The sequence below is a fragment of the Phycodurus eques genome, chromosome 18 (genome assembly GCF_024500275.1).
Source record: "Phycodurus eques isolate BA_2022a chromosome 18, UOR_Pequ_1.1, whole genome shotgun sequence".
NCBI lineage: Eukaryota > Metazoa > Chordata > Actinopteri > Syngnathiformes > Syngnathidae > Phycodurus > Phycodurus eques.
Window position 1 is genome coordinate 11,890,098 of NC_084542.1, and position 11,087 is coordinate 11,901,184.

The 11,087-nt window shown below is 42.8% G+C and overlaps 1 protein-coding gene across 1 annotated transcript; it reads right to left on the reverse strand.

Annotated features, from left to right (window-relative positions):
- Positions 1-703: 703 nt before the first annotated feature.
- LOC133417069 (single-minded homolog 1-like) lies at positions 704-10,188 on the reverse strand. The gene is made up of 11 exons (XM_061704539.1): positions 10,014-10,188; positions 8,332-8,414; positions 8,161-8,250; positions 7,923-8,031; positions 7,329-7,414; positions 6,952-7,151; positions 6,683-6,789; positions 6,432-6,579; positions 2,283-2,439; positions 1,794-2,178; positions 704-1,448 (listed from the first exon to the last, which is right to left on the reverse strand). Exons 1-11 carry the CDS (start codon positions 10,186-10,188, stop codon positions 721-723), a joined length of 2,268 nt encoding a protein of 755 aa, XP_061560523.1. The 3' UTR covers positions 704-720.
- Positions 10,189-11,087: the final 899 nt, after the last annotated feature.

Genomic DNA, 11,087 nt, shown 5'->3' on the forward strand with positions numbered 1-11,087 from the left:
AACTAATTGCATGTGAAGCAGGATTTAAAGCATATTGTACTTATGCTACATGAGGTAAAAACATGGGTACATTTATATCCTGATATGTAAACAATGTTGTTCGTAAAGTGATATATATACATGAACAATATTTGGACTGCATGGGTCTTAACAGATTTACAAACAGAAGCATTCCGCTTTCCGATGTCTTTACTGTCATTCAAACACCAAAACTACTCTTTTTGAACATGAAATAGATGGCACCTAATGAAACAGCCCACTGACAAATAAATACAAAGAACCATTGATATTTTACACAAGTGAAATGCTCGCCGTTCGTTCCCATGATGAGTCAACCATTATTCCTATGTCTCTGTGCACTGGAGTTCTCAGGCGAAGGGGCAATGGAGCAACACATTCTCATATGGCCATTGGAAATCCAAGACAGATTAACCAACAGAGCCAATTGCGCGTGAGAAATTTCAGTCGCAAACATCGGCTTGATGTTTAACCAGACACAGAACCTTTGTCGCCCCTGCAGGAAGAAGGCAATTCAGTTCACCGCCGTTAAAATAACTGTTTGTTTCCCTCGTAGTGGAACAAAAGTGACGACCTTTGCCTCTTGGCTTTTTGAACATTGGTTCATGAACCTTCTTGGAAAAGAACATGCTCCAGTGTCAAGAACAACAGCCATCCACGCATCCTCGTTTAGAGAACAAGACCCTTCAGCGTCAGATATTGTCAGCTCCCGTTTGTTATAATCACAGACGTGGCCTTGTGTGCCTGCATCTGCTCGGCCTGCATCCTCATGTGGGACGCCACGTCGTACTGGACTCCTGCACAGGCCAGTCCGGAGTAACTCTTTAAGCTCTCCGGGTCGTACAGGTGTTCCAAGGAGTACCCAGTCAATGCATAGGCTGCTTGCCTGTCCAGAGGCTGCCTCTCCTGGGATGGATAGAGCAGAGGGCTCCCTTGAGGTTGTGACGGATGAGGGGACAGATCCGTATGCATGTAGTCTTTGGTGAGGGGAAGACCGGACCTGGGGATAACGTCAGAGCTGGGGCTGCTGAGGCGGGAGAGGGAACCAGGACTGGTTGTGTTTTCGTCGTTGTCCAGAGGACCGGGCACTTTTATGCGGTGATGGAGGCGCTCAGAAGGGAGCTCAATGCTCGGGGCTCCAGGGCCTCGGCACACCACGCTGGGCATGCTGATCTGCGAGTGGTGGGGTAGGGACGAGTTGAAACACGGACTGTGAGTCTTAGCGACGTCGAGCGGCGGTTTGTGCTGCTGCAGACGGCTCTCTTCCTCTTTGATCATCTGCTGCGTGGCACGAATTAGGGTCTCCATCTTACTGGGCTCTCGAGGACTCGCCTGAAATTGGTCCCCGTGGTACCGCTCACCGGAGTCACTGGTGGACCCGCCGCCATCCGGTGAACTCATGATGCTGTCTTCATCCCAGTGGCCTCGTCCTATTTAAAATCAGAGAAAAACATGATTACATGGTCTAAGGAAAAGATTTCTACACTCCCTGCCTGAATTTACCTCATATTTCACGGGAAAGAACACTTTGTGGTCTGAATGTGCATATGGAATCTTGGCAGACAATGATGGTTTGGGGCTATGCATTGTGAAATTATTTGGCTTTCAATTTGAGGCAATTTTTGAACAGATGGTAGCAATCGACACACTGGCAAGAGACGGTATAAACAACTTAGCATGTCCCATAATAACATTTGGAAATCAGCTACCAGGGGCGGCAAGGCCAGAGCTATTTCCAGAGACAGATGGTTGCGGGCTCAACCCTAACACCTCACCGTGAAAGGCTGCGTGGTAGGACGTGATTTCGTAGCCCTCGCTGTTGTCCCCAGATGGTTTCGGAAGGGCCAACACAGAGCGAGTGCCATCCCACCACACCTCTCTCCCTGACTGGGGGGCTCCCAGGAAGTAGCGTCCGCTTTGACATCGAACCCGATCGCAGGAGGACGCGTGAGGACGGGTCTGGGCGTGAGCGAGGTCCTCTTCCAGTAGACTCAGGCCGTAGCACAGGGATCCCGAATCCGGATACAGTCGGTAGGCGCACGACGCCTCGGCGGCCTCGCTCGGATCCAACAACTGAGGCGAGGCCGCCTCCGTCAGGGGGCTCCCTCCCCATTGGCTGTCTTGGTCTGACTCAGAACGCTCTGGATTAAATGCTGAAAACTGCCGCAGAGACAAGAAAAGAACGCAATGTTTGGAAGTGCGCTCTGACAATGGAGCCTGGCCTGGCTCCACCGTTTTGTTCGATAAGAGAGACTGTTTATTACCTGCGGGTAGGGCGACACTCTGGCTTTCGCCTTTGACTGAGTCACACGTGACTTTGTGCTCTTCCTGTCCTCGTTGAGGCTGTCAGTATAAGGGAAAGCCGGCTTGGTGGGGCTCATTTGGTCCAGGGACAGCTGCATTCCCTTGTATTCTGTGTCCCTTTTACACAGCAACACAAAATACTTTTAGACACAAAGAAGAGGAGCTTAAAATAATATTTATCCTAATATCCTGCCATGGATCGACCCTGTGAAGTGATGGGATAACAGGATTTAGCCCTTGGTTTTCTGTGTTCTATCGTTTTTTTCCTTAGGAGTCAACTGTGATTGGCTAAAGCTCCCCGTGACCCTGAACAGGATAAACTGCATACAAAATAGATGGATGGCAAAAATCCTGTAGATTTTGAAGCCAAAATCAGAGGTTGAATGACGATAAATCCCATCAGACCTCTTGCATCATCAGTTTTCAAGCATTCTTTGCACTCGGATCATTGTTCCACTTACACATATGTACATATGTCAAAGTAAAAACTGTTGCTGTTGTGGTTTGTCCAAAACAACGGATCAGTGCAAATGATTGAGTGGCACAAGCGCAGCATCTAACAATCTGCACCAATTATGCAGTCTTCTCTACAGAAGCAATAAAATGGATTTGAAATAATCAAACCTGTCAACATTGACTAAGTACGCTGCTGTCTGGTTTTCTCCCTGCATAAATGGTCAACAGTATGACCCTAACTCTATTAAATACAAACACCCTGTTACTATAAATTACCCCTGTTGGTATTCAAAATTATTCTCTGTAATTCCCAATTCTCTAAAACTCTGAATTCCCACAGTTGCTATTTACATTGAATTGGTATTTGTCATTGTTTTTTTAAATTATCCGCATCTGTTTTGGACTACAGATGGAAATGAGCGTTTTGCTAAATCTGGTGTAAATTCCTTTTCATGTCGTTTTGATATGGATTCATGTATGTGCGTAGTGTCCATAAACTTAATCCCCCCCCCAAAAAAATCTCCAATTCACATTTAGTGTACTATCAAAATAAAAACCATACTAACATTAAAGGATGCCTTTTCTAACATTCTAAATTTCTAAAGATGAAATATATACCTTGAATTATTTGGAATTAGAAAAGTAATCATTAACTTTTCTTTCCTAACCATCTTTCCAGCTTCCTATAGTTTGGACTTTGCGAAAGAACTTGTATTTGCACGCGCAAATTTGTGCGAGTTCACCAAGCGTCCTGGTACTGAACTCAAGCCAAAGTGTCAGTACAGAGGGAGCGACAAGGCTCCTGTGTCAAGTGCTCAGCAAACATGAGCCTATTATAACTTATCACATCAACAGTATGTGATAGCAGCTGCCTGGCATTTTAAACCCTGTGGCCCATCCCTGACCCCGGACGGCCCGCCTCTTTAATAGGACTCTAAATATGACCCATTCTTTTATGTACAACACCTCAGGAGAAAGGCTGTGTTTGGATAGCCACCAGCGAGTGAGTGTTGTTTGCTCTTGCAAAGGTATAGTTGCGGCGCTTTCGGGGGCTGGATCCTATCTGCACCCTGCTGACTCGTGGCTGAGCCAATAATGTCGGGCCATTGTGCAAACTCAGCTGTGTTAGCCGAATTCCACCTCGGGGTCAATGTCAGACCACCTCGTGCCTGAAATGCACCACCGGTGTGGCTCCTGACATGTTTTATTAATGGCTTCTTGTTGGGTGATTGTTTTTTTCTATCTAATGTGAAAACAATGCAGTCACGTTGGTTTGCATGGTTTTACATGGAACCACTCGATAGTCATATGTGTACAAGCATTGTGTAGAATAGCCTACATGCCCGTAAAAGTTAAAACGGGGAGGAGGCGAACCTTAACAAGGCGAATCCAGCACGTGTACTAGCTGGGAGATAGCTATTGATTCCTAGTTCCTCGTTCGATCGACTTTGCTTTCTTTACACTGCCGATCGATGCCGGCAGTAGAGGTTTTTTGATGGGGTTCAACCCCGATGTTTGTCTTGCCGTCTCGAAGGGTCTGAGTGTGATTTGTGCTCTCATAACAACAACTTCCCCGAGCCCTCCTGCTGCAGTGTTTGGTGGATTTGTCAAGAGAGCCTATATAGTGATGTATCTCTTTCAGCCTGCAATCAAGAATTCCTATGTCAGAATTATATCATCTCAATCTCCATTCGAGTGACCCATATCTGATATACTAGCTGAACTCCAGTACACAAATGTACAAGTGAAAACATTACTGTGCAGTTTTTTGTTTGTTTTGTTTTTTACATTTATGATACTCAATATAATACCTGAAGGGGAAATTCACGTTATACTGTGCTGTGTGTTTTGTTGCACACCACATGGAGAACTAGATCACAAACATGCAGGAATGCAAGGAGAAATTCAGAGTGAAAGAGGCCCACAACCAGTGCTGCACAACTTGAGTGGGGAGAGGGCGGAGCCTCGCTCCACAGGGCACCTCGACAGCAGTGGCGGTTCTAATCTCTAACATTACGACTGACACATAATTACTGAATGTACAACATGGCATAGAATCAGTGACACTGGGTCCTTACAGATGAGCAACTGTCGCCCCATCAACATCAGGCAAACATTAGAAATGGCCGTCGCCCATCGTTTTCCTAATTTTATGGTCTGTCCACCTCCGTGTTTTTTGCTGTAGTTTTTATTGACGGCTGCTGCGTTGTCCACATAGGATTAAAGGCATGAGTCGGATGTGTGGATAACAGATTCCATGCATTTTGAATGCTTGCGCTCCCATGATGCCTATCCAAACTGGCCCATATGCGAGACCAAAATTGAATTGGCGGGTGTAAAGCCAGTCTGACTGAACACCAGAAACAACAGACAAGGACACATCCTCTAAAGTTCAATAAACAACTGCATTCCAATTAAGAAATGAAAGATATGATACAACATACTGTGTAATATACTGTAGCATAGAATGACATACCCCCACATAGTTTCCTGTGCATCGTGGACTCGCAATAACAGAGTGTATCCAGTATTTCCACTTATACTGCAGTCACCATCAAATCTGATTTTTATCCCCAAATGATAGAGGCCTAATACGAATATAGTGTTCCCTTCCTATATTGCGGATCATCACGCTACATCACATTTTTTGCCAAGCAGTCTTTTTTTTGTTTGTTTGTTACAGTTCACTTCCAGACTGTAATGCCCTTGCGTGTGGGAAAACAAAGCCTCATTTGCCGATGCACTTTTCAGCCGTTCATCGAATGCCGCGAAAAACAATAAGACACTTAAAGGAGGACACAGGAGCGACTGTCGCCCTCAGCTCACGCCGCGACGCTCACACGGCAACCCACAAGGCCACGCCTCTGAAAGGTATGCATGTATCTAACACAGACGATAAAGTACGTGGCATGTTTTATGCTTGCAATTTTTTTGTCTTCTCAAATACGTTTACAGTCTTTTTTGTTTAAATCTCTTTTAAAGTTTTTTTGAAAATGACATCTCCACATCACAAATTATCACCTATTGCAGCTCTGAGTTAGGGCTGCAACTCCCGATTAGTAATTGATTAAACCGATTGATTATTATTTTTCACTTAATCGAATAAAAACACTTTTTAATTTCTATCTATGTTCAAAAACAGGACATTATTTCAAATGGACAGTGCAGGTAATGCACAAACATCAATTATTATTCAGTTACTGGTTTGTTCTGTTGCGTGTCAAGAACCTTGATCATTGTTTTCCAAAGTAAACGCAGATGGTCGCCAATGTCTCATCTTGATTAAACACAGACAACCAGTCTGCTTTCATGGATGACTCCAAATATCTGAAAATATTTACCGTTGCGAGGCTGAAATTTCGAGGATTTGGACAGTTTTATGTTAAAGAAGGTGTCTCTAAACGATTATCAAAAAAATTGTCGATTCATTTCATAATCAATTAGTTGTCGGTTAATCGTTGCACCTCTAGTCTGAGACACATAGCCTGCGATAAAGAAGATTTACTGGAATTGCTTTCCTTTGGAAACACCACCATCAATCAAGTGGGAAGCCATCCCGCACCAGTCGCACAAAAGTCAGCTCTGCGAACAACCCCGCAACCAACATGTCCGGAAACGTCAGCGCTAAAGGTGCACAAATCTTGTGGACTCACGTGAGGACGTAGTTGACGCTGACTATGCAGTGGGGCCTTGACGACCTGCTGTTGTGGACGATAGTGGCGTAACTCTGCACCCACACCCATCCGCCGTGCTTGGCCAGGAAACGGTAATACTTAGTGGTGACTTGGCCCTTTACCAGCACTGGGGGGGAGATAAAAGAATCACACAGATGACAGAGATTAGCGTGTTTGTGTGTGCGTGCGTTTGTGACGGTGTAATGGCCCGCATGTGTCGGCGCACTCACGGAGGTGGTGCGCACAGCGGAGGTGGAAGATGTCACAGCTGTGCACGTGATGGTACAGAGTTTTCTCAATCAGGTCCTGCGGCTCATAACCTGTCAGCTCGGCAACCCTGCAGAGAAATGGTTGCATTCTGTTTAGAAGAAAGAAAAAAACAAAAAACCTCACCGTATTTAGATCTCTGCTATTACCGAGAATGGGGAAATCTGGTTGCAATTGTCAGGTGGCACTTGGAAACGAACCTAATGATGGTCAATTGGAAACGCGCGCTCACCTGGAGTCCAGGAAGATGAGCTTCATGTCCAAACTGGCCCTGAACATAAACATGTTGCTGTGCAGTTTGATTTCGGTGACGGCGCTGGGGGGCAGAGAGTGCCCCACCGCCACCAGGCCCACGTTCTGGTAGCAGCCCTCGAACGGTGCCATGTCCAAGCTGTACTGACGGATCTTCAGGTAGCCGCTGCAGTGGATCACCTGGAATGGAACATGTACCGCATAATCACTGGGACAACTGCACTACATTAATAATAATACATTTTTAAAAAATGCTGCTTGAGCAATGGAAGGACTTTGCATGGATGCCAAATTCACATTCCTACATCTTACCACGTCAATATACAATATATATATACACATTTCCATATTGCCTACCTTATATCCACCACTGGTGAGGCCTGCGTTTCTTTTGGCCAGCACACATTTCATTCTCAGAAAGAAAGAGCGCTCCACTTCATACTCTGAAAGGGGGGAGGGGGGATGGGGGGATGGGGGGGGGGGGGGGAATACATGTTTAATCTCTTCATCATATTGATTAAACAAAATTATTTGATTTTATAAATACTATACAATTGTCTGCGCATTTAAAACTGCAGAACAAGTATACTAAATTGTACAAAATGTTTTTAAGAAGATGAAAGAACGATGCGTTTTTTTGCTCATAATATGAAATTCAATTAATTCAGGCCTGTATGAATATAAATTATTAAGGTAAGCAATCCGCGCGGGAGAGGGGTGGGGAGAAAATGAACTCAACATTTAACTCGACATTTATGCACACTGTGCGTCAATCACGCGTCACTTTAACACGGACGCGTCTGTTCCAATGATCGCGCCGCTCGACACTCTCACGACATAGCAAATAGGCAAGAATAAGGAGTTTCAAACCGAGACGGAATATAAATTGCTTTAGCCTCAGACAGAATTATTAGTGGGTTTTTTTTAAATTTGTTTTAATTCTTTTTATACCTTGTACAAAATGTGAGTGGTAGGGCTGATGTGGCGTCAATACTGCTGTCATCTCGTCGTGGTCGGCCGGGTGCACATATTCATAAATACTGTTTCCGGTCAACTCTACCTGTGGAGAACAATTCAGATCATCAACAGGTACTTACTGGCTCTAATCAAAAACGTAAATGATTCGATTTCTAATGTCAATTTTTAGAATAAAGTCATCTGAAATTTAACAACAACAACAAAAAAAGACCTGGGATAGTCCTAAATGCACCGACGCTGTCTCTGAAATGTACATTATTTTCCCATCTGGAGCAACAACGAATATAAAGCCATCCAATGTCTGCAAATAAACAAAACGCAACAGTTGTTAGAAACCACTTTACAATAATAATAATAATTACAATAAAATGATAATCATAACCTGCAGTAGATGAGAGCCCAGCTCGCGTCCAAGATTGTCCAATGGTCTCGTTCGATTTGTATGACCCCAAGCTTCACCCAAACCTGCCAAAAACAAAAACAAAACAAAAAAGAATAAAACTACACCTGGGAATATTTTAAAAGAAAAGAAAATATGTTCAATATATAAGCAAGTGGTGTCATTTTGGGGAGTTCAAACATGCGCACAAGGCACTGCAGGTCGCTAAAAGATTGTGCATTCAAAGTCAAGATTTTACATTGTAAACGTAATTTTTTTTTTTACTTAAAAAAACATGCATGTTAGTAGCAATAACAATAAATGAAAAGCTATGACATATTGCTGCGAAATATATCAAATGTAATCTAAATACACTACCATTAATCATATAGTTAAATCGAATTATTTATATTTTCATTGAATATGTTTCCTTATTGACTATTATTATTATTATTATTATTATTATTATTATTATACAAAGGAAACAAGCTTTTCATGACAGGAATGACAAGTGTGAGGCCTTTTTTAAATTATTTTTTAGATAAAAACTCCCCCAATCTGTTTTCGTGTGCAACTGATTAAAATAATAATAATTTAAAAAAAATTATAAAATCGAGCGAGTTTTGCATGTTGCTTGCAGGGGCCCGAGCTTCGCGAGCGTGGCTGGTGTGTTTCCTCGCGCTCCAATGGCTTAAGGTGATTACAAGCCCTGCAGGGTCCTCGCCGTAATAGCTGCGTCTTGTTCGCAGTCACGCAGCCGGTAATGCAGCCTGCAGAGAGCTGCTTATATACTACTATACGCAAGATATAAAAAAATAATAATAATAAGTAAAAAAAAAAAAAAAAAAAAAGATGAGGATGGAGGTCTTTTCTTTGCTTCATCTGCAAACGCGCAAGCTCGATCAATGTCACATACACTTTAGCCGAGTCCTCGACTGCGGTGATTTAATTTATTCCCCCCCCCCCCCCCCCCAAATCTCCTTGAATCTGCATTACGTACTCTCCGATAGAAGAGCTGCATCGAAAACGGCGACATTTGCATTGTAGGCGGTATATTCATTTTCAAATATTGTTATTATTCTGCTCGTTGTCATACACTGACGGGGTAAAATATTTTGCAGGGTCTAATTGGAATGTACGCTTGGGGGGCGAAAAAAGTCATTTGAATTGATTTCATTCGAACATCGGTTGCACATGATTACAATGTTTATTATTTGATTATTTTCGAGGTAAATAGGGGGGGGGGAAATGACGTCAGTTTACCCCATTTAAATCGTGTACAGATGTACATGATCAAATAGTTTTTTTCCCCCAGTGTAGCTGCTATGGTCATACAGATTTTATTTTATGTCATTATTGAACGAATTGTCTCGATTACTATTCAGAAATTCACATTTGCGTTTGTGAGTTGGATTTTTTTTTTTTTTTTGGGGGGGGGGGGGGGGGGCAAGTGGTCCTTATGAATTTCCTCTATTTGTATTGAGAAATATATATATATATTTATTTTATTGTATTTTTTTTTTTGGAGGGGGGGGGGGGAGCATTTTATTTGCACACGGTTGTCTTGACCACCTTCAAAGTGTAGCACTCATGTTAATACAATCATATTAAATGATGGAGGTGTTGTATTACATACACGATGAATTCATAAAGCAAATGACATGAAATGCGTTGCGTTGGCTCACCCTGCGGGAAGACGATCCTCATCTTCAGGTAGCTGGTGGTCAGCCGAATGATGGACGCTTTGTCCAGCTGCGACGTAATGGCCGACGGCAAAGGCAACATTTTGGCCAGTTCATAAAATTCACTGTTCTCCTTTTCCCGTCTAGTCCTTGCCGCCGTTTTGGACTTCTCCTTCATGTCGGTGCCGGTTGGCCGCTGCTGTCGCTGCTGCTGGTGATGATGAGGAGGATGAGGAGGATGATGCTGATGATCCTGCGCGCCTTCACATCAGCAGCGCGCTTTGCCTCCTCGTCATGGTAAATAAACACGTTCTTTTTTGTTGTTGTTGTTGTTGGTGGTGGTGGTGGTTTTAATCAAAAGGAAAGATGCACTTTAAATATTGGGTATCCAATGTGTGTGTGTGTGTTTAGATATCCTCGGTATTCCTTAGCTGGGTTGAAGTCATGCATCCAACGCGGTTGCTTGCATCCATCACCTGCAGAACACAAATTATCATGACTGTTGGTTTCAACCGCTGTGCATATATAGGGTGGGATTGACTGAAGAAAAAAAAACGAAACTAAAAAGCTATATATATATATTGTAATTTAGGCTCCTATAATAGAGAAACTCAGCTCCATATACAGTGCGCGATATGAACTGAAAATATGGCACCAAATTCTAAATCTTCACTTTCATATGCATTTTTATAGATTAGAATTTTTTTTAATCATGATTTGTTTAAAAAAATATTCCTGGTTTATAAATCTGCATCTTAAATTATTGTATTTGTTGTCATTTATTTAACAGAGAATATTGCCCCGCTATAATGGAAAATATATACGCCTTAAATGATTATTTCGAGAAATGTATTATTCACCCCAAAAAAAAATATTGCCCTCCAAAACAATTTTTACTTGGATACACATATTTTTATAGTTTTAAAATTGTTGCAGGCTACATATTAAAAATAATTTACACAATAAATTGAGCAACAGAAAAACATTTCACCCCGCCCGTTCCTTTAATACTTCAAAATCTCCCGCATTACAAATGGACACCCTCAACTGTTTTATCATTTGTATCTCCTATTACGA

What these genes read in the sequence shown, in the direction of transcription:
- LOC133417069 (XM_061704539.1), bottom strand. Translation starts at nt 10,188, where the DNA reads ATGAAGGAGAAGTCCAAAACGGCGGCAAGGACTAGACGGGAAAAGGAG. An exon ending in GAGGATCGTCTTCCCGCAGG is followed by an intron (nt 8,415 to 10,013) that starts GTGAGCCAACGC and finishes TGTTTTTGGCAG; the next exon opens with GTTTGGGTGAAGCTTGGGGT. An exon ending in GAGTGTCGCCCTACCCGCAG is followed by an intron (nt 2,179 to 2,282) that starts GTAATAAACAGT and finishes TCTCTGCGGCAG; the next exon opens with TTTTCAGCATTTAATCCAGA.